This window comes from Lycium barbarum, chromosome 4, assembly GCF_019175385.1.
Source record: "Lycium barbarum isolate Lr01 chromosome 4, ASM1917538v2, whole genome shotgun sequence".
In the NCBI taxonomy this organism is placed as follows: Eukaryota; Viridiplantae; Streptophyta; class Magnoliopsida; order Solanales; family Solanaceae; genus Lycium; species Lycium barbarum.
In genome coordinates, this window is record NC_083340.1 from 56329219 (window position 1) to 56353776 (window position 24558).

The 24558-nt window shown below is 39.1% G+C and overlaps 1 protein-coding gene across 1 annotated transcript; it reads left to right on the forward strand.

Annotated features, from left to right (window-relative positions):
* Window positions 1-453, forward strand: LOC132637507 (secreted RxLR effector protein 78-like). The gene has a single exon (XM_060354586.1). It carries the CDS (start codon window positions 1-3, stop codon window positions 451-453), a length of 453 nt encoding a protein of 150 aa, XP_060210569.1.
* Window positions 454-24558: the final 24105 nt, after the last annotated feature.

The following is a 24558-nucleotide window of genomic DNA, read 5'->3' on the forward strand; positions in this document are numbered from 1 at the left end:
ATGGTTCACCTACTGCCTCATTTAATTTCTCAGAATCAAGCAAGTTTTGTGAGGGGAAGGAGTATAATAGAGAATATCTTGTTGACACAGGAGATTATTACTAATATTAGACTCAGAACCAAGAAAAGGAATCAGGTTGTGCTTAATGTAGTGATGAAACTTGACATGACAAAAGCCTATGATAGGCTGTCATGGATATTTCTCACAAAAGTGATGAGGAAAATGGGATTTTGTGAGATGTTCATAAGTTTCATATATGAACTAGTTGGGAATAACTGGTATTCTGTGCTTATCAATGGCCAACCACATGGTTTCTTTCATTCAACTAGGGGTGTTAAGCAGGGTGACCCTTTGTCTCCTACACTATTCAACATAGCAGCTGAAGTTCTGTCAAGGGCCTTAAATTCATTGCATAATAACTTATGGTTTACTGGTTTTGGCTTACCTAAGTAGAGTCCAAAAATCAATCATCTTGCCTATGCAGATGATACCATCATTTTCACATCATCATGTGAGATTTCATTAGGCTTGATCATGAGGGTATTGGCTAAGTATGAAGCAGCCTCAGGACAGTTGATCAACAAAGCAAAGAGTTCTGTGTACTTACATGATAGTGTAGAAGAGGAGATATTTCAAAAGGTGGAAAGGGTAACTGGTATTTCTAGGAAGGAGTTTCCTCTTATGTACCTTGGCTGCCCTATATATTACAGCAGGAGTAAGATGGCATTCTACTCAGAAATGCTTGCAAAGGTAAGAAACAGGCTGCGGAGTTGGAAAGGAAAACTTTTGTCCTTTGGAGGAAGGGCAGTACTCCTACAACATGTACTGCAGGCAATGCCTATGCACCTATTGGCAGCTGTGGATCCTCCATCTTTTGTAATAGACAAGTTACACAAGATCTTTGCTCAGTTCTACTGGAGTAATAATATAGGAGAGAGTGGCAGGCATTGGGCAAAATGGAAAAAGGTCTGTTTGCCTGTGCAGGAGGGAGGTTTGGGATTTAGATCACTTGCAGACATATCAATGGCCTTGTTTGCTAAGTTATGGTGGAACTTCAGGACTAAACCATCCTTATGGAGTGCTTTCATGAGCAACAAATATTTAAAGAAGAATAATTCAATTCTTGTCCCTTGGAAACAAGGGTCTCATGTATGGAGGAAAATGTTGCAGGCTAGGGACCTGATGGATCATCAAATTTGGTGGCAGCTGAGAATGGGCTCTTCATTATTCTGGTTTGATAACTGGTCTGGTCTAAGCCCATTATATTTCATTGTCCCTCCTGAATTTCAATGTAATGAAGCCATAGAGAATGTGTCTGATGTAGTTACTGATGGTAGGTGGCATGTACCTGTCATCAGAAATAATTTGCCTGAGGATTTGGCTGAATACATCTTGCATGAAGTAAAACCACCTGCTAAACCTGGAGAGATTGACAAGCCTTGGTGGATGTTGGAGAAAAATGGAGAATTTAGTGTTAAATCTGCATGGGAATATTTAAGGAGTAGAGGTGAAAAGAAGGAGGTGTACAAGAAAATTTGGGTCAAGGGACTGCCATTCAAAATAGCTTTTCTGATGTGGAGAGTATGGCATTTCAAAATTCCTCTTGATGAGGTAGTAAAGAGTTGGGGATATCATATGCCTTCCAGGTGATTTTCTTGTGTAGAACCAAAGGAAGAGACTGTTCCCTATATATTCTTGAGAAGTACCACTGCACAAGCAACATGGAAATATTTTTGTGCAGCAGCTGGAATAAATGTTGATGGTATGCACTTGCATCAGGTGATTATGCAATGGTGGACAGCTGATGTTCCTTCTAGACTTCAGAACATTTTCTATGCTATCCCATCTATCATAGTTTGGCAGCTTTGGAAGAAAAGAAATGGAGATAAGCATAGGGACAAGGTGTCAACTAGCAGAGTTATTTATCAGGCTTCTACTGATATTCAGCAATTGGTGAAAAGTAGGAAATCTGGAATCAAAACAATTCCACATAGGTGGCATGACATTCTGAAGATGTTGGAACAGTTTGTGCCAAAATTACAAGTCACCAAGGTCATGTGGAAATTTCCACCTGGGGGTGTTTAGAAGTGTAACACAGATGGGGCCAGTAGAGGTAATCCAGGAAGAAGTTCCTTTGTCTTTTGTGTGAGAAATTCATCAGGGGATCTGATATATACAGAGGCTAGGAGAATGGGAGAGTGTACAAATACTGAATCAGAGGCTAAAGCACTTCTGCAGGCTGCAAGATATTGCTTGTCCAAACATGTCTATTCTTTCTATCTGGAAACTGATTCTTTACTATTAAAGAATATTTTGGATAGAGAGTGGAAGCCTCCATGGAACATTACATTTGAGGTTGAGGAGCTGCTAGATATCATGGACCATGCAGAGGTACATGTTTTGCATATTATGAGAGAGGATAACCAATTGGCTGATCATCTTGCCAACTATGCCCTTGATCATGGAGAGGTAGAGGTCAACTCATTTGCAGAACTGGATTCAAAGGGAAGAAAAATTCTTAATAGTGACAAGCTGCAGTGTCCCGATTTAAGAATCAGAACAAAAAGGAAATATTGAGGATGGAGTCAGATGTGGAGTCCATCAGGTCTCATCTTACTCAAGTCCATTTGGAGGAGAGTAAGATGAGAAGTTTTATTTCTAACCAGGTTTTCTTTTTTGCAGGTTACAAACTTTGCAGTGGGAACAAGGTACAACACATCAGGAAGATTCATACTTTGAATCATATCTGTCATGATATTGAACAGAAGTGGTTCAATGGAGAGGAGATCAATGCTACTTTGATTCTTACACAGAACATGATAAGTATGCATTTTTATCAGTGTACCAAGGGCCAAGATGGCAGGTTTTTCATGGATTCACATGTGGAAATCCTAGAGAACCTGATACATTTGATAATTGCAGGATGGAAATTGCAGAAGCATTGCACACACATGAACTCTTTGGTATCAAGGCTGCAGTGTGTGGTATTATCACTTGGTGCTCATTCCACTGCAAATTTGGTATCGAGGAGGGAGTGTGGTGAGATTCATGAAGGTTTTGAAGGCAGGAGGATAGATATTGATAATTCAAGTACAGAGAACTGGTTTGAATCTGAATTTGAGGGTCCTGTGCAACAGTGTCAAAAAGGGGATTTTCACAGAAGTTACATAAGGATGGCATGTGTACATGATTCAGATCTGGTGTCATGGGATTTAAGGCAATTTTCTACAAGGCCAATCAGTCTTTATATGCTGGCAAACCTTCATGCAGTGGTATCAGCACTTTGTGCTCAATCTGCAGAAGAATTGTCATCTAATGGAGACTGCCTTGGCTGCATCAAAGGGATTTATACATTAAGAATTCACCTATACTGCTGCATACATAATTGCAAGAAGGTAACAGGAAACAACAGAGGAACAACAAGCAAGGGACAAACTTGGGACACAACTACATCAGTAGCAGCTGTATGGCCATGCAGAATTGGGTTTTCTGCATTTCCAGGTCACAGGTTGTGCGTACATATCTTACAAGGTGTAAATTCATACAAGGAACCTTGGAGCCTGTTCATCAACATTCAGATCAATAGGACCACTCTAGTATTCTGCAGTATATCATGTGTATATTGCGGTATAGCAGCTGTTTTTTTTAGTGTCAAACAGGAGTTATTGTTAGTTAAAGGTTACATAATTGCAGACATGCGGTTGGACAAGATTGTAAGGGCTGTTATACACGTGTATCATGCTGGTATACACAAATATACTGCTGATATACGTGGACTGATGACCAAGTTGTGCATCAAGGTTTCAAACTTGGGACACAAATTGGTTGACATACAGGAGAAAATCATTCACATTGGTTTACAGGATGGGATTAGCAGATTTCATCTTCAAGTGTTAGTTATTTACTACTTTGTTATGTTAGTCATTTGTAGTACCAACTTAAGCCATCATATAAGACTTAAGTTGGTCATTAGATTAATCATGATTTCTATTGGTCTATATGACCCCCTTAAAGACATTACCTTGCCTTGTTTTTGAGAAAATATATAAAATCAGCCCTAGGCCACAAGCCTAGTGGAATTTATTAAAATATATATATATATATATATATATATATCATCCCCTTGATAGAATATCAAAATAATATGAAAAAAAGATAAAAAAAGTAAGGAAGTAAAAACAAAAATCTCTAAAGGAGAGTCCACCTTAATATTTGTTGTTACAATTTTTCTCGAAAAAGTAGAATTTTTTTTAATTCGTCACGTCACTGTCCAAGCAAATTAATCTTTTATTATTACCTACATAAGCACAAATATAGTTAATTTATGTAGATATTTATATTAAATAGACATTAATCTTTAAAATCCTAATAAACCTCCTAGTGTCTCAACATATGTTGTTTGATATGTCATTAAGGAAACAAAAGAGATATATTAGAAATTAAATAAACAAACATACAATGAAAAGTTATTGTTACCCTCTCATATGCTACTCTTTAAGGGCTTCTTTTCATTTTTGACCTCAGTCGAAATTAATTTCAGACATTAGCAAATACAATGATTATGTATGTGAAAGCATCCTCGATGTTGCTAGGCAAAGCCTTGGACCAGTCACAAGGAACAAGGCAAGCTAATTGGGACTACAAGCACCCCAAGTGCAATATGCATCTACTCCTGTTTTTATATTCTTCATCCTCAAAAGGTGCAAGATCTTCTACCAACACACAAGATGAAGAAAGCAATATTGCTGAAATTATCGAAATACTCTGGCTCGACTAGATCCAAGAATCCGTCATGCAAGAAAATGATGATTTTTCGAGCATAGAATCCTCTCTAATCACACCACACGACATAGAGAATCCATGTTATTTTCATGTTATTTTCATCCAGACTTATGAGAATCCTCTCAAATGTCAAGATATAAGAGAATCCATGTTATTTTCCACAATCTACAACAGCCATACATCCAATGATTGTCACGATTCATTTTTCAATTCGATTAAAACGTCCCATAAGTTGGCTATTTGTGCAGAAACAGAGTCGACACCTAATTATTTTGAAAAATAGAAAACCAATTTTGAGAAGGTATTTAAAACCTTTTGAAAACTAGAGAAAAGAAAGAAAACTAGAGAAAAGGGTAAGGGTTCAAGTGATCTTCTGAAGGTGTTAGGAGCCTCGAAAATTTTCTAAATGCGGGTCACCGACGGATTTAAAAAATTTTGTGACTAAAGTAAAGTTCGTTTGGAAAGAGAGTTTTAAAAAGGGTGGTTTACTTGAAATCAGCTTTTCAGTGCTTAATTATTCCATTAATTCAATAGGTGAACTAACTTTATAATTTCTGTATACGGTAAAAATCGGGCTCTGTGATCCTGACCCAACGACCAATTGCCCAAACGGAAAGCGAGGGGCAATGGATAATAGAGCTTGACTGTCACGACCCAAACCAGAGGGCCGCGACTCACACCCAAGAGGCCAAAACCCTACTCGGCTGAGTGCCGTACTACTATTCCAACCAGGAGTCACAACTTTTTGTGAACCTTTAATCTACACAATGATGCTTCCATCAGGTAAAAAAAAAACTTTTCAATAAAACTCTTTCGTCAAATCAGGGACTTCTCCCTTATCGTTAATTCAAAGAAAACCTTTAGTCACAATAAAATCTTTAAAAATAAAGCAGAAAAACACATCGACCTCTATGGTCGCTTTACACAACTGTCGACATCTCGACTCACTATCCACAAGATACTGTCTGCAAAAGTCTCTAACATACACGAGATACCATAACATAAGTACTCTGACTCGGCAACATTCTGAACTGAGATGGAGCTCACCAATCCAGCTGATAGCCTCGGAACATCCTATAGCCAATGTCTTCTACTCATTTGTATACACCTGCGTGGCATGAAACGCAGCCCCCGAAGAAAGGAGGTCAGTACGAATAGTGTACTGAGTATGTAAGGCATGAAATCAACATGTACATAAAATCCTGGAAGATATGTCAATGAATGGGCAAGATAAATGAATCAGTACGGCTATATCAAATAAACACATATATCTATAGAAATGCCACAACATAATCCACATCGTCACCTCTAAAACATCACCACATAGGCTACAGCGTCATCCCCTGTCAACTGCGCCTCTTATAGATAAACATCACATCATAGGCCACAGCGTCACCCCCTGTTAATTGTGCCTTATATATATATACATCACAACAAAGGCCACAGCGTTACTCCCTGTAAACCGTGCCTTATATATACACATCACAACAAAGGCCACAGTGTCACCCCCTGTCAACTATGTCTTATATATATATACATCACAACAAAGGCCATAGTGTCACCCCCTGTCAATTGTGCCCTATATATATACATCACAACAAAGGTCACAGTGTCACCCCTTGTCAACTGTGCCTTATATATATATATATATATATATATACACATCACAACAAAGGCCCCAGCGTCACCCCCTGTCAACTGTGCCCTATATATACATATCACAACAAAGGCCAAAGCGTCACCCCCTGTCAATTGTGCCTTATATATGTACATGAAGAATGAGAATGAGTGCAGTGCATAAGAAAAATGAAATAATAGAACTCGGTAATGTCACAAAATAGCTACATACATATATTATACTCATAGCATGCATGGGAGCTCAAATAAAAGCTACTACTTTAGCGGAGTGACATAAGATCAGTAACCTCTGATTATATTATGGAATAATCACCATCGCTCTATCTCGCCTTGAAGGAACAATTATTATAAGGTGAGACCAACAACAATGAATAAAATCGAGAAAATCATGAAATAAGCTCAATAATATCATAAAAGCGTTGATCTCATAACTTGAGACTTTTAACCATAAAATCATCATCATCATAATCATCATATAAAATATTCTCATCTTTGACATCATCATTATCATCGTAAAAATATGTTCATCGCTGTTATCATAAGAGCTCACAGAATCATAAATCTCTGGTTTGGAAAATACGGGCATTTTGGAAAACATTTATAGATTATCGGGAAAGGAATCATGCCTTGGAGTCATAAACTTCTATCTTTTGAAAACAAAGAAGTTATGGAAGCATTTATGAAATCGTACCATAGGGATCATGCCTTTGAAAGAAAGGGACGAGCCTTAACATACCTGATTGATCTCCTACGAATTAACGCTTATTCTCCCGAACTTATAAATCTACACTCAAGAGAAATTATACTACCATTAGACTTATCGTCATATGCCTATCTCAAGTCCTTAAACCAAACTCCTTTAGAATCTGCCAAAATTCGGGCAACATCTCCCCTGTTTATATGCCTAGCCCGAAATCACAATCCAGCAACCAACAACAACAACAACAATACCAAAATCAACAACAATATTATCAATACCAATGTATTCCATAAAACATCCCACACGATGTTTTTCAACATACAACAACAATATACACTTCCTTTCTTCCCAATCAAGGAGCATAATCTCATCAACACACCAACAACATTAGATACTATCTCTATACATGTAAATCAGCCCATACACACGTCCACAACATGCTCAAAACAGTCCATAAACACAACAACTACAACACTACACTTTATGACCTTTCCTCCATAACTATTTTCACTTTTAAGACTTGCAAAACCTTCAAATCAACTCAACATAAGAGATAGGTTGATGAACATACCTTATACTTGAATAAATTCAGCAACACCAACTTTCTTCAAGACCAAACTTACCACAACATCAAGTAGAAGCAAGAACAATCACCTTTCATGGACTAGTTTGGTGTAATCTTGTTAAATTCTTGATTTAATGGGCTATAAATGTTTGGGGGTTGTGTTGGGACGTTTGTAGGACTATTGAGAATTTAAAAATGCTAAAAAATGGAGTTAATGGGGGTATTTATACCCATCATAAGTCGGCCACCGACCTTCTCAAGTGGGACCCGCGGAAGCCATTTGGCAGCTTAGAGTCTTTATCATAAAATGGCCATAATTCTTGATCCCGATATTGTATGAGGGCCCAAGACCTATGGTTGAAAATCTATTTCAATTATCTACAACTTTAATTTTTGGTGTGTTTCAAAATTCCAAACTTATAATAGCGTTTTGGCCCCTCCAAGTCAGATCATCCGAAAATGTATACTTAAATCATCCTTTTGGAGGGCTTATACCCATATTTGGCTTAAGGGTCCTTCTTAAGATTTGCTCAACTTCCCATGTACTACTCATATCACTTTTCATATGTCATTTATAAAACCCCAACATGTGGTCCCCACCTTAACTTACGGTTACGAGGGCTATTCATCAAGTAACGTGTTAACTGATTTACTCCATACGGTCTCCAAATGTCATATATATATATATATATATATATATATATTCTTATACTCAGATCATATAATCTTCATCCCTGATCCTTGTATAACTCTGCTCTCCCTTGAGCTCATACTAAGCCGTCTACAGTCTTGGTAACACGAAATTTTCCGAGGTGTAACATCGACTAAACGGATGGGAACATTTCAGAATCATACACTCGGACCCAGCAATTCCTGAAGAGTGCGTTTCTAGTTAGTGATAGTGCGAGAAATCCAGTCTGTTGCGGATTTCACTCCTCACGGCGCGTCGAGCAGCTGTCAAGCCCGAGATTTCGGGGATCTCTATCCTGAATTGATTTAGTTACCTTGTTGAATGTAAATTCTTGTACAATAAATAGGGGGAATAAATCCTCATAAGGGCATCTGTTTTTACCATTTTCTACATGGTCATACTAAAATAACTTGTTCTCAAAGTTCTTTAAAGCTTCAAAGTGAAAAATTCTCACAGATTGGTTCGAGTAATTTAGGCCTCAGTCCGGGCCATTTGTTGCAATTGACACTCAGGCTATTTCTTACCTCTCTATTCGCAGTCTTTTTCGTTATTGTTATCTATTTGTTCTATAAACGAATCAAGCCGCATGTCCTTTAAACCACATACAAATTCAATTGTTACCTTTTTAGGGGGTAAACAGTTTGGCGCCCACCATGGGGCTAAGGATAATAGCGGTGATTTGTTTGCAACTCGGCTTTCACTTGTTCTTTTGCCTTTTTAGATTTCAGGTTAACTTCGACATGTCGGACGCAAACAACGCGAATAATGACAGCCACAATGAGAACCCCGACTATGGAACACCATTGAACATCATGCCACCAGATGATCCGGTCGAAGATCCTCCCGCTGATGCAAGTGTTGCCCATTCAAATGTAGCCGTCAACGATAGCGGAGATACGCCCGCCGATAGGGGAACTGCTCGTAGGGCTAGCAAAGAGGTGAGAGAGGAGATTAACTTACGTGTGATTTATGAATTATTGCAAGAACAACAGGTAACTATGATGCAGCACCAGGCAGCTATATCCCAACTCCAAAGGAACAAAATGAGGTCAGGGTAGCGGAACCAAACCGAAGACCCGTACCAACCCGTAGAGAAATTGAGGTAAGTAGCGATCGAGAATGGTCGGTGCCCAATGTCACACCCCGACCTTACTAGGGTGTGATGGGCACCCGACCACATATCCGGAGCCGAGCGAACCCGCTGACTCTTATTACATAAATAAACTCTTGTATCAATCAAGAATAGAATACATAGTAAGCTCTAAACTTTTTTTTTTTCATAAGCAAAGTCTATCATCATGCGAGACCCGTGACATGAAACATAATAACATATTGACTGGCGAAGCCGTTTATAAAACTAACACTCTATACCCATGACTCTGTGTGCAAAGTCTCTAACATTGAACAAAACATCATGGCTCATATACTCTGACTCGGCAGCACTCCAGAACAAGTGGAGCCTACCAACCCCGCTGGAACATCTTCTATGATCGCTTCTGCTCATCTGTGTGTACCTGCGTGGCATGAAACGCAGCCCCCGAAGAAGAGTGGTCAGTACGAACAATGTACTGAGTATGTAAGGCAAGAGTAATAACATAAGATCATGGTAGAAGACATAGAGAAATGTATATAGTAAGAACATAACTTGTACCTCTGTTTGCCTCTTAAGGCAGATATCATGTAAGCTAACTTTCCCTTTTGAAACGACATATAAATATTTACATGTAAACTGCCCAACCATATAGGTACAGTGTGCTTCTGTCTGAGCATATCATGGGACAAAGAGTAACCTGAACATATGAGTGCCTCTGAGGGAGGATGCCATGCATGCTTTATTCTGGTCACGTCATATCATGTCGTATCATATCATATCATATCATATCATATCATATCATATCATATCATATCATGTCATATCATGTCATGTCATATCATATCATGTCATATCATAGCACCGAACAAGTCGGCTCGCCCACATTGCGCCGAAATACATCGGCTCGCCCATATATCCCGCGTCCGGGATGATAACGCCAGCTGACCAGGTGGCAATGAAGCATGTTTCCCTTCCCATTTACCCATGTATCCCTTCCCCCACCCCATGTACATATTCATATCTCATATACTTAAGTCATATAAGCATGCAGGAGAGCCCAAAGAAAATCATGTATCCATCGGAGTGACGTAAGGTCGGTGACCTCCGATTACATTATGGAACAATCGTGATCGCTTTGTCTCACCTTGAAGGAACGAGTATTATAAGGCGAGACTATCAACGGAGAATGGTGTTGAAAGAAATATAGAATGAAATATTGGATGTCATAGAAATTAATTCATCTGTTTTGGAATCTTTAGAGGATGGTGTCATAACCAAGGAATAGAATTACAAATTAAGAACTAGTTTGATACTTTCATACTCATATGGAATCCTTAGCTTAAAACTCTTAGTCATGGAATCATCCTTGTCATACTTATCATAGGCATATTCTCTTTCTTAACATCATCGTTATCATTGTCATCGTAGAAGTATCCTCGTTAGCATAGTCACAGTACTTGCCATTTGATGAACGGAATAAGGATCAAAAGTTTCCTTTGGATTCTGCTTCAAAATAAGTCAAACGGAGCAATAAGAAAAATCCGGGAACAATGGGCCCACCTCGAGTCAAATGAGGCGGCGTACTAAATTCACGTACACTACATTTCATGACGTCACTTGTGAGGGTTTTAAGGTAATCGGGTCATAATTATGCAAGTTCTAGATGTTTAGGAGGTTTCTCCAACATTTCACACACTTTCTAATTCAATTCTACTGAATGAAAAAGGGGAAACTTTAGGTGCGGATTCCGGAGAATAGAGTTGTCCCCGAGGCTCGTATCCAACCTAGTATACCTAAGACATGCCAAAGAAGGAAGGGTAAAGCCTTACATACCTTTTTCCGCTTCTTACGCTCCTCCAAATTCAAGTTCCAATTTCTCCAAAATCTACATTTGGTCACATTTACCAAACATTAATTAGGGCATTTAGAAGTTGATTCTTAAAGTAGCATTTGTCTACCGAAATTTCGGCAGCACCTCCCCTATAAATACACCATCCCAAAACTTCAACTTAGCCAATTTAATCATCAACAATCCGGGAATTCAACCCGGCCAAACAATCAACAATACCAACAATTATACTAGCGGCACTTCAACAATCAATTTTTATTCAATTCAATTCACATAGTCTTTCAACAACCTTCATTCTTCACCGCATAATCCATCACGACGACAACTAGAACGTCAAATAACATCAATTTACATTAACTTACCAAAACACCTATTATTCGACCATAACTACTTCTTACATATTTTCATGCATTCTCATCCATCCCTTTTCATTACAACAACAACATAACAATCAAAATACTAAATAGAATTGTTTCATTTTCTCCTACACCATTCAAGGACCACACGGCCACCACACTTTATACATACTTCCATGAATTTTTCACTCATTTCTTAGCATTTCAAGAACAACCAACATGCTACATACACTACATGCATATTTTCATAAATTCTCATTTTCTCATACATTTCAACAACAATAGCAATCAAATTACTAAATAATATTAATTCATCATTTCAATCCAACACCACACATATATTCGGCCAACATGCAACACACATATCTTCATTTAGTTCATTCATTTCTTCAACCTACAACATATACGAACCATCCACAACACACAAAGGAGATGAAACCTTACCTTTTTCTTCAACTTCCCACTTGATTTAGGGTTGGTAAATGACACCAAAAAGGCTTCTACTTGCTTCAACACTTACTCCATGTTGTAGAGAACCTCCAAATGAACTAGAATATTAGGAGGAAATAATTTTTCCTTATCAATTTTCCATGGCTAGATTTTGCTAGCCATGGCCGAATTTTCCACCCCTCTCTTTTCTTTTTCTTTCTTTCTTGCTTTCTAGTTTCTTCACTTAAAAGTTGACTCCTTATATTTATATATAAGCCTTCCACCACTTTTTCATATTTGCATCTTAGTCCCTCAAGTATGGCCTCATGTCCCTTTTCTTCTTCTTCTAGAGTTTTCCTCTGTTTTCTTGATTTTTCTTTTCTTTCCTTAAATTTCCTCACTTGGTCAAAGAAGACCAAGTGTCTTCTTTTGTACACCTTATTCCATCTATATTTACACTTTGCCCCCTTCACTTATGAAATGGCCACATGCTCCTTTCTTTATTTTCCTAGAGAATTCTTCCATTTTCTTGAATTTTCTTAAAAATGAATAAAGAAGACTAAGTGTCTTCCTTTGTAAGCTTTGGTCCATATGTCCTTATAATTTATAATTAGGCCCCCACTAATTAATAGAAATGTGGACATATGCAACACATGCCACACGGCCAACTTGGGATTTTTTTCAAGAATTTTCTTGAACATTTGCAAAATTACCATTTTACCCTTAGACTTCCATGATATCACCATGGGCCATTTTGTGAATTTTCCTCTTCGCCCTTAGTCTTTCTCAATATTCCTTATCAACGATATTCCTAGTTAGCTTTCACAACCCACTTGCGCATTAAAATAGTTTTGGAAACGATCTTGCCCTCAACATTCCACGACTTCTTCAAATCATGTGTACGTATGAAGTACGGGCTATAACATCCTCCCCCCCTTTAGAACATTTGTCCTCGAATGTTCAACTGACTTTGTGGGGTCTTGTAGCACTTCGGGAGGGCGTTCCTTTATAGTTGCCCTTTTCTCCATATCTATTCCATATCTGTTATCTTACTTTCCTTACTATCGAACTCCTGGATCCTTACATGAGTCCTCATTGCTCCATGTCATAGGTTTTTCTAACTCATTGTGTCACCTCATTATCCTTGTTCTTTCCGGGTCCTTCCTTTTCTATTATTGTCTCGTCACCATACTTTAACGAAAGTCATGTCTTAGTACGCAATCCTTACTTAACGATTCAATGTAGCCATAGGCTATTTCTTTATCCTCAAGTCTATCTCTTAATATACTCATTGTTATTTCGCTTCTACTCTTTTCCCAAGTATCCTTGCGACACGCCGACATATTTTAAACTCTGATCCCAAGCTAATAGATTTCCTTTTTTGACACTTAATAGTGTTGCAATTCCTTTTTAGGTCTAATATAATATGGTCTCCCCCCCCCCCCTTTAGGGGGCTCCTTATATACTAACCGTCTTCGAGTACCTTCATTTTCTTGCTATTTCTTCATATGAGTTCTAAAGCTCGTGAACTATTCCTTTGTTTAATTAATGCCTTCCTTGTCATAGTGCCGGTTACTGGAACTCTGAGATTCACCTATACAATCATTTTGGAATATCCTACATCTTCATATATATATGTATATAATTACTATCAGCTATCCCACAAAGTACGTCCAAATGTTGTTCAAGCCTATCCTAATTCTAGGGCTGTGATGTACTTTCTGTCCCTTCACCGAGCTAGTCTGCATCGTCCTACGCGCCTTCCTATGGTCTCTAACCATTCCGTATATCCTAGTTTTCCTTAGACTACCCTAGCTTTTCATTTGTCTCTTATGTCTCAATTTATAGAATTTCTTGCCAACTTCCCAGGGGGTCACCCATCATGGAATTGCTCCCACCTGAGCACGCTTAACCCAAAAACTTCACTGGAATTCGGTGCCTTAATGCCGATATTTTTGCGTCCGCTTCCTCACATGACCTTTATTACATGTTTTGAAGCAAGTCGAAGTCTTATAGATTCTGGGACATTTGCGTAACACGTCCTTTCTTTTATAATTACTATTTTGCCCTTCTCGATTTCCAATGTTCACCTTCCGTCTGTGTGTATGGCTACCTCCTCTCCTGGACTTTCAGATTCCCGATAGTAGTGATCGCACCTTCACCGCCACGCCAGACCCATAGGTCCTCTAGGACAACACATCCCATTTATTGTCTGTTTACGGCATTCCCTTTCTGCGTCTCCTTCTATTAAGCGTATTCATTCTAGTAGAACCTCCTCTACCACTCCTACTATTCAAAATCTGTACGAAACAAATATCGACAATACTTCGCAAGACTTATGGCTATATGTCATATTTTAGCCATCCAAAACTTCCAGTTCCAAGTAACAGAACAAATGTCCCGACTTACCTTTGTGACTTGCCGTATCATCACTCACTTTCTTCCGTCGATACTAGGCGCCTGCGGAATTCACGATTAGTAAAAGAAGTCTTATTTCCAATGACTTGGCTCTATCGCACGATATAAGATAGAAAGAAGGCCAACATTTCCTAGATGCCCCGCAACCTCCTGTTTATAAATGTGGCCGGCTTCACACCCATAAACAGGACTCTACCGGACACGACTTTGCAGACAACCCTTAGACCGACCTGCTCTGATACCACTTTGTCACACCCCGACCTTACTAGGGTGTGATGGGCACCCGACCCCATATCCGGAGCCGAGCGAACCCGCTGACTCTTATTACATAGATAAACTCTTGTATCAATCAAGAATAGAATACATAGTAAGCTCTAAACTTTTTTTTTTTCATAAGTAAAGTCTATCATCATGCGGGACCCGTGACATGAAACATAATAACATATTGACTGGCGAAGCCGTTTATAAAACTAACACTCTATACCCACGACTCTGTCTGCAAAGTCTCTAACATTGAACAAAACATCATGGCTCATATACTCTGACTCGGCAGCACTCCAGAACAAGTGGAGCCTACCAACCCCGCTGGAACATCTTCTATGATCGCTTCTGCTCATCTGTGTGTACCTGCGTGGCATGAAACGCAGCCCCCGAAGAAGAGTGGTCAGTACGAACAATGTACTGAGTATGTAAGGCAAGAGTAATAACATAAGATCATGGTAGAAGACATAGAGAAATGTATATAGTAAGAACATAACTTGTACCTCTGTTTGCCTCTTAAGGCAGATATCATGTAAGCTAACTTTCCCTTTTGAAACGACATATAAATATTTACATGTAAACTGCCCAACCATATAGGTACAGTGTCCTTCTGTCTGAGCATATCATGGGACAAAGAGTAACCTGAACATATGAGTGCCTCTGAGGGTGGATGCCATGCATGCTTTATTCTGGTCACGTCATATCATGTCGTATCATATCATATCATGTCATATCATATCATATCATATCATGTCATATCATGTCATGTCATATCATATCATGTCATATCATAGCACCGAACAAGTCGGCTCGCCCACATTGCGCCGAAATACATCGGCTCGCCCATATATCCCGCGTCCGGGATGATAACGCCAGCTGACCAGGTGGCAATGAAGCATGTTTCCCTTCCCATTTACCCATGTATCCCTTCCCCCACCCTATGTACATATTCATATCTCATATACTTAAGTCATATAAGCATGCAGGAGAGCCCAAAGAAAATCATGTATCCATCGGAGTGACGTAAGGTCGGTGACCTCCGATTACATTATGGAACAATCGTGATCGCTTTGTCTCACCTTGAAGGAACGAGTATTATAAGGCGAGACTATCAACGGAGAATGGTGTTGAAAGAAATATAGAATGAAATCTTGGATGTCATAGAAATTAATTCATCTGTTTTGGAATCTTTAGAGGATGGTGTCATAACCAAGGAATAGAATTAAAAATCAAGAACTAGTTTGATACTTTCATACTCATATGGAATCCTTAGCTTAAAACTCTTAGTCATGGAATCATCCTTGTCATACTTATCATAGGCATATTCTCTTTCTTAACATCATCGTTATCATTGTCATCGTAGAAGTATCCTCGTTAGCATAGTCACAGTACTTGCCATTTGATGAACGGAATAAGGATCAAAAGTTTCCTTTGGATTCTGCTTCAAAATAAGTCAAACGGAGCAATAAGAAAAATCCGGGAACAATGGGCCCACCTCGAGTCAAATGAGGCGGCGTACTAAATTCACGTACACTACATTTCATAACGTCACTTGTGAGGGTTTTAAGGTAATCGGGTCATAATTATGCAAGTTCTAGATGTTTAGGAGGTTTCTCCAACATTTCACACACTTTCTAATTCAATTCTACTGAATGAAAAAGGGGAAACTTTAGGTGCGGATTCCGGAGAATAGAGTTGTCCCCGAGGCTCGTATCCAACCTAGTATACCTAAGACATGCCAAAGAAGGAAGGGTAAAGCCTTACATACCTTTTTCCGCTTCTTACGCTCCTCCAAATTCAAGTTCCAATTTCTCCAAAATCTACATTTGGTCACATTTACCAAACATTAATTAGGGCATTTAGAAGTTGATTCTTAAAGTAGCATTTGTCTACCGAAATTTCGGCAGCACCTCCCCTATAAATACACCATCCCAAAACTTCAACTTAGCCAATTTAATCATCAACAATCCGGGAATTCAACCCGGCCAAACAATCAACAATACCAACAATTATACTAGCGGCACTTCAACAATCAATTTTTATTCAATTCAATTCACATAGTCTTTCAACAACCTTCATTCTTCACCGCATAATCCATCACGACGACAACTAGAACGTCAAATAACATCAATTTACATTAACTTACCAAAACACCTATTATTCGACCATAACTACTTCTTACATATTTTCATGCATTCTCATCCATCCCTTTTCATTACAACAACAACATAACAATCAAAATACTAAATAGAATTGTTTCATTTTCTCCTACACCATTCAAGGACCACACGACCACCACACTTTATACATACTTCCATGAATTTTTCACTCATTTCTTAGCATTTCAAGAACAACCAACATGCTACATACACTACATGCATATTTTCATAAATTCTCATTTTCTCATACATTTCAACAACAATAGCAATCAAATTACTAAATAATATTAATTCATCATTTCAATCCAACACCACACATATATTCGGCCAACATGCAACACACATATCTTCATTTAGTTCATTCATTTCTTCAACCTACAACATATACGAACCATCCACAACACACAAAGGAGATGAAACCTTACCTTTTTCTTCAACTTCCCACTTGATTTAGGGTTGGTAAATGACACCAAAAAGGCTTCTACTTGCTTCAACACTTACTCCATGTTGTAGAGAACCTCCAAATGAACTAGAATATTAGGAGGAAATAATTTTTCCTTATCAATTTTCCATGGCTAGATTTTGCTAGCCATGGCCGAATTTTCCACCCCTCTCTTTTCTTTTTCTTTCTTTCTTGCTTTCTAGTTTCTTCACTTAAAAGTTGACTCCTTATATTTATATATAAGCCTTCCACCACTTTTTCATATTTGCATCTTAGTCCCTCAAGTATGGCCTCATGTCCCTTTTCTTCTTCTTCTAGAGTTTTCCTCTGTTTTCTTGATTTTTCTTTTCTTTCCTTAAATTTCCTCACTTGGTCAAAGAAGACCAAGTGTCTTCTTTTGTACACCTTATTCCATCTATATTTACACTTTGCCCCCTTCACTTATGAAATGGCCACATGCTCCTTTCTTTATTTTCCTAGAGAATTCTTCCATTTTCTTGAATTTTCTTAAAAATGAATAAAGAAGACTAAGTGTCTTCCTTTGTAAGCTTTGGTCCATATGTCCTTATAATTTATAATTAGGCCCCCACTAATTAATAGAAATGTGGACATATGCAACACATGCCACACGGCCAACTTGGGATTTTTTTCAAGAATTTTCTTGAACATTTGCGAAATTACCATTTTACCCTTAAACTTCCATGATATCACCATGGGACATTTTGTGAATTTTCCTCTTCGCCCTTAGTCTTTCTCAATATTCCATATCAACGATATTCCTAGTTAGCTTTCATAACCCACTTGCGCATTAAAATAGTTTTGGAAACGATCTTGCCCGCAACATTCCACGGCTTCTTCAAATCATGTGTACGTATGAAGTACGGGCTATAACATCCTCCCCCCCTTTAGAACATTCGTCCTCGAATGTTCAACTGACTTTGTGGGGTCTTGTAGCACTTCGGGAGGGGGTTCCTTTATAGTTGCCCTTTTCTCCATATCTATTCCATATCTGTTATCTTACTTTCCTTACTATCGAACTCCTGGATCCTTACATGAGTCCTCATTGCTCCATGTCATAGGTTTTTCTAACTCATTGTGTCACCTCATTATCCTTGTTCTTTCCGGGTCCTTCCTTTTCTATTATTGTCTCGTCACTATACTTTAACGAAAGCCATGTCTTAGTACGCAATCCTTACTTAACGATTCAATGTAGCCATAGGCTATTTCTTTATCCTCAAGTCTATCTCTTAATATACTCATTGTTATTTCGCTTCTACTCTTTTCCCAAGTATCCTTGCGACACGCCGACATATTTTAAACTCTGATCCCAAGCTAATAGATTTCCTTTTTTGACACTTAATAGTGTTGCAATTCCTTTTTAGGTCTAATATACTATGGTCTCCCCCCCCCCCCCCTTTAGGGGGCTCCTTATATACTAACCGTCTTCGAGTACCTTCCTTTTCTTGCTGTTTCTTCATATGAGTTCTAAAGCTCGTGAACTATTCCTTTGTTTAATTAATGCCTTCCTTGTCATAGTGCCGGTTACTGGAACTCTGAGATTCACCTATACAATCATTTTGGAATATCCTACATCTTCATATATATATGTATATAATTACTATCAGCTATCCCACAAAGTACGTCCAAATGTTGTTCAAGCCTATCCTAATTCTAGGGCTGTGATGTACTTTCTGTCCCTTCACCGAGCTAGTCTGCATCGTCCTACGCGCCTTCCTATGGTCTCTAACCATTCCGTATATCCTAGTTTTCCTTAGACTACCCTAGCTTTTCATTTGTCTCTTATGTCTCAATTTATAGAATTTCTTGCCAACTTCCCAGGGGGTCACCCATCATGGAATTGCTCCCACCTGAGCACGCTTAACCCAAAAACTTCACTGGAATTCGGTGCCTTAATGTCGATATTTTTGCGTCCGCTTCCTCACATGACCTTTATTACATGTTTTGAAGCAAGTCGAAGTCTTACAGATTCTGGGACATTTCCGTAACACGTCCTTTCTTTTATAATTACTATTTTGCCCTTCTCGATTTCCAATGTTCACCTTCGAGCACTCAATCCCATCCTTCGAGCTGCTTGCAGATGCCTTCGTGAAAGCTCACACCGAAGCCCAGAAGGTGCAGGCAAAAAAGGCCGATATATTCAAGATCTTCCACGATGAACGGCTTAGAGAATTCGTTACAAGATTCTAGAAGGAAAGGATGTTGCTGCCCCCGGTTCCCAACCAGTGGGCAGCTCAGGCTTTCACTAAAGGACTTAACCCCCGAAGTTCTAGTGCTTCCCTCAAGCTGAAAGAAAATCTATTGGATTTCAAAGCTATTACTTGGGCATATGTCCATAACAGGTATGAGTCCAAGATACGAGTGGAGGATGATCAGCTCGGGCTTCCACCGGGTCCGATTAATCGGGTAAAGAATTCTGACAGACTAAAGCAGGGAATACAAGCAAAAATTCAACTGATAAAAGATAGGTATCATCCATACCTTCAGCCCGAGAGGTCGACTTTTAGGGCAGATAAGGGAAAAAGTGGTCCTGGCCGCAATGAGTGATAGGCGAAGCGATCGCAGCTTAGGGAATAGGGGTTTGCAGTTCAGAAGCAGCACCAGAGGGGTTTCTGACACTGACGATAGCCCAAGGTTGTTCGAATATAACTTCAACGTTGACTCAGGAGCCATCGTAGCGACAATTGGTCACATCAAAGACGTAAGATGGCCAAGGCCGCTAAGAACCGACCCTTCGCAACGGGATCCAAATCTGATATACGAGTACCATGGTACACTTGGACATCATACCGATGATTGTAAAGGGTTAAGAGATGAAGTTGCATTGCTATTGAAAAACGGTCATCTCCGGGAGTTTCTGAGTTAACGAGCAAAGAGTCATTCCAAGAACAGGGAAGTGAGCAAGAAAACTGAACCAGAGGAGCCCCAACACGTTATCAACATGATAATTGGTGGGATAGAAATACCCTGAGGCCCGATAATGAAGAAAACAAAATTCTTGATCACCCGAGAAAAAAGGACCAAGGATCGCGTACTGGATGCTTTTATCTCCTTCAGTGATGAAGACGCGGAGGGCATCATTCAACCACACAAATTTCTGTCCTTATAAATAAAAATCATGTGAAACGTATTTTTATTGATCCAAGTAGCTCGGCCAACATTATCCAATGGAAGGTAGTGGAGCAGTTAGGACTGTTGGATCAGATTGTACCGCAACCCGGGTCCTAAATGGGTTTAACATGGCTTGTGAAACTACAAAGGGCGAGATCACGTTGCCAGTAAATGCAACCGATGTAATCCAGCACACAAATTTCTATGTCATTGATGGAGAAATGAGGTACAACGCCTTGCTCGGAAGACCATGGTTGCACATCATGAGGGCAGTACTTTCGACCTTGCACCAAATGCTGAAATTCCCGATCTCGAAGGGAGTAAAAGTCATTCATGGAGAGCAACCTGTGAAATGTTCGCAGTTGAAGAAGCTATCCAAATACCGAAGAAGGCCATGCACGAGGCTGCGGAGGACGCGAATGAAGTGAAAGACACCAAATAGCAATTACAGGAGGCGGATCCGGCCAGATCCGAAAGAGAAAGGAAGGCGGACATGGAAGACGATGACTTCGATGTTCCCAGGTCATTCATATTACCCAATGACTCGGACGCAACAAAATCAATGGTGCAAGATCTTAAACAAGTCATTATATTCGTCCATCTACTGGACAGAAAGGTATATTTGGGCACGGGGTTAACCTCGGAGCTCAGGAGTAAATTTGTTATATCCCGTGTTTTCACACGTTTGGAAAGACTTGTTATATATTGGATTTTTGAGATATAAGGTCAATTTTGATATTTTGTTGAACATAGGAGTTATGCATGAAAGGATAGAGTCATGGAAGTGTGGGACAAGGCTAAGGGAAATTTTGAAATTTTGGAAATTAGTTTCGGGAATTACAAAACGTGGACTATAAGTCATTGGGCCAAAAAAATAATGGAATGGAATTTAAGGCCCAATGCATTGGAGTGGCCGGCCATGGTGTGGCCCAAGCCCACAATTTGTATTAAATTTCCATGTGATTAATTAACATAAGGTATTATATTATATATTGGTCCTTATCCCTTAAGAAGGTTCAAGAAAAATAGACAAGGATAGAAATCAAGAACAAGAGCAAGAGAAAGGGGTGCTCTCGGGTTTGGGAGGAAAAATTAGCTACCAAAAATATTGTTCTAAAAATTTATTTCTTGTTGATTTCCTACTAAGTCAAGGTTCCTTTGTAACTTGGTATAGTTGTTTTGGAGTGGGAAGCATTAGAATCACCAAAGTGATCTTATCTCCAAGTGAAGAAGACTTGAGGAAAAGGTAAGAATTTCTACCTTTTTATTGTGTTATGAAGTTTTGATTGTGTGGTAGTATATAGAAATGTGTTGATTGTATGGAAAAATGGAAGTTTGCAAAGTGGGTTTGGAATATGGCTTGTAGCCGTGGGTGTGTGTGGTGTTGTGGGGTGATAATGTGTTGAATTTATGTTACATTCTAGTTGTGATTGTGATGAAATGCATATGGGAATTGAAAGTTGGATGAATTTAGTTGATATGGAAAAATAAGCATATGGTCGTAGGGTGTGCTTGATTTGGGATAGAAATGAATTAAGTTGTTTAGTGTGTTAGAGTGTTGTTGTGATGTTTGTAATGTAAATGAAGTTAGAATGATATAAGTTTGTATTGAATTGGAATGTAGAAACTTATGTCGTTTTAGTATGATTTTCCGACATTAAGGAAATAAAGTTGTTTGGTTGTTAATTGTGATGATCATTGATGAATTTGGAAGTTGGAAACATGTTATGAAGTTGTATGCCAAAGATTTGGTGTTTTGCATAAGTTATGACTTTGACGGAAAGTTGTATATCATGTATATCGAGTGTATAACTTGAGGAAAACGATATGAAATGTTTCTAGGACTATATGGTGATGATCATGATTTTTGTTGAATGTGAAATTATTGATATTAGTGAAAGTTTGGGTTAGAATGAAGGTTATGTCAACTTGTGAGAAAAATGACTAGTTGAAGGATATTTGTGTTTTTAATGATTCATTGTTGATATTGATGTTGTCGTTTGGGTTGTTGTTAATGATTTATAGCCGAGTTGAATTCTCGGGGTGCTATATGTATAGGGGAAGTGCTGCCGAAATTTCGGTAGACAATTATGCCTTAAGTTGAAACTTTGGTATTCATAGCTTACAATTGGTAAACTTGACCAATTGCAGTTTTTCGACGAAACGGGAAGTGAGTTTGGAAAGGCGTGAGGAGCGTGAAAGGTATGTAAAGAAACCCCAATTCTTCCCTTGGCATGCCCTTAATGTGTTAGGGTCGGATCCGGGCCCCGAAGGACCTCTTGGCCCTCGGAATCCGCAAGAGAAAATTTCAGTTTTTCCTTCAGTAGAATTGAACTACTTTGGTACACTTTTCTTGAAATAATGCAACTTTGCTCCAAATTACTTGGAAAGTCATAGAATGCTTGTAGAACCTTCTTAGGTGATACTATAAGCTTAGAGGGCATAATTTGAGCCCTTCGCCTTATTTGTCCCGAGGCGGGCCCACTATTCCCGGTTTTGCCCTTAATGTGCTAAAGCTTCCTTTTTAAGTGATTTTTGAAAGAAATGTTTTGATTACCCTACTAATCGCATAACGAATATTGTTTTAAATATTCTATTAAATCTTATAAATTATTTTGACACTCGGAATGACTTCAGGGAGGTTATATCTCTGTAATTTATTATGATACCCGAAATGCATCTATTATGATTCCGTCCGACTTCATTGGATTTGTTTATCTTTGATATGCCTCTTCGAGTCTTTGAAAACAATTATGGTATTTTTAAATTGCATTAGTCTCTCACTACTCTATTCGTGGATGCCCCAATGTTTCCCACACTGAGCCCGGGCCAGGATATGTTGTCAAGCGTGATTCTCTGCATTGTTCGCCGCGTCCCGATGTGAGGGGGCATGTATACGCGTACATGGGTCTGTGGAGTATGATGTGCCATGTCCGCCTATTCTGATCTGATCTGTTATGGCCATTTTGATATGACATTTTATGATACGGGGCCACGCCCCTTTTTCTGATTCCTCTGTATTGTGGCACCAGTGTCGGGAGGGTGGCCACGTTCTGTCTGCCGAGTCCCGTGGCAGGGGCCGGATATGATATGACATATGTTTCTGTACACATTCTGTTTGTTTTGGAAATATGCATCTGACACTCTGGATTTTGTACTCACTTTCTGTAACCGTTATGATTTGACTTCTGTGATTCCGCTTTACATATTCAGTACATATTTCGTACTGACCCCCTTTCTTCGGGGGCTGCGTTTTCATGCCGCGCAGGTACAGACGACAGGTTCGCTGATCCACACGTTTAGGATCCCATTTCTGCTATTTTGGGGCGCTCTCTTCTTCAGAGCCCATCTTTTGGTACAGTCTGTCACTGCTATCTGGATATGTACATTGTTCTGGGTATGACGGGGCCCTGTCCCGTCTTATGATTATGTTATGTTCTGTAGAGGTCTGTGGATATATCTGTGTGGGTTATGTACATATGTTTGGGATACTTTGTTCTATGATGGCCTTATCGGCCTATGTGTGCCAAGTCTGCTTTTTATGCTAAATTCTGTAGCGTCCACTAATATTATTATTATATTATTTTGTTAATATGCTAATTTGGGTATCGGGTACGTATAGGTGCCCAGCTAGGGCACTGGTCGCGGCCCACGGGGTTGGGTCCTGACAAAATTAATCAAAATTTTTCAAGCTAACGCCGATTGTTTTGCATGGTCCCACTTAGATATGACAGGTATTCCGCCCGAGGTCAGCACTCATCGACTGAGCCTTGATAGAAAGTTCACCCCGGTAAAACAAAAGCGGAGACCAATGGCTGAAGTCAAGCACAAATTCGTCAAGGATGAGGTAACAAAGTTATAAAAAATAGGATCCGTCGGGAAAGTTAAATACCTGAATTGGTTAGCCAACGTAGTGGTTGTACCCAAAAAGGGTAATAAATTTAGAATGTGTGTGGACTACAAAGATTTGAACAAAGCATGCCCAAAGGATTCCTTCCCCCTGCCTAACATCGATCGCATGATCGATGCGACGGCCGATCATGCAA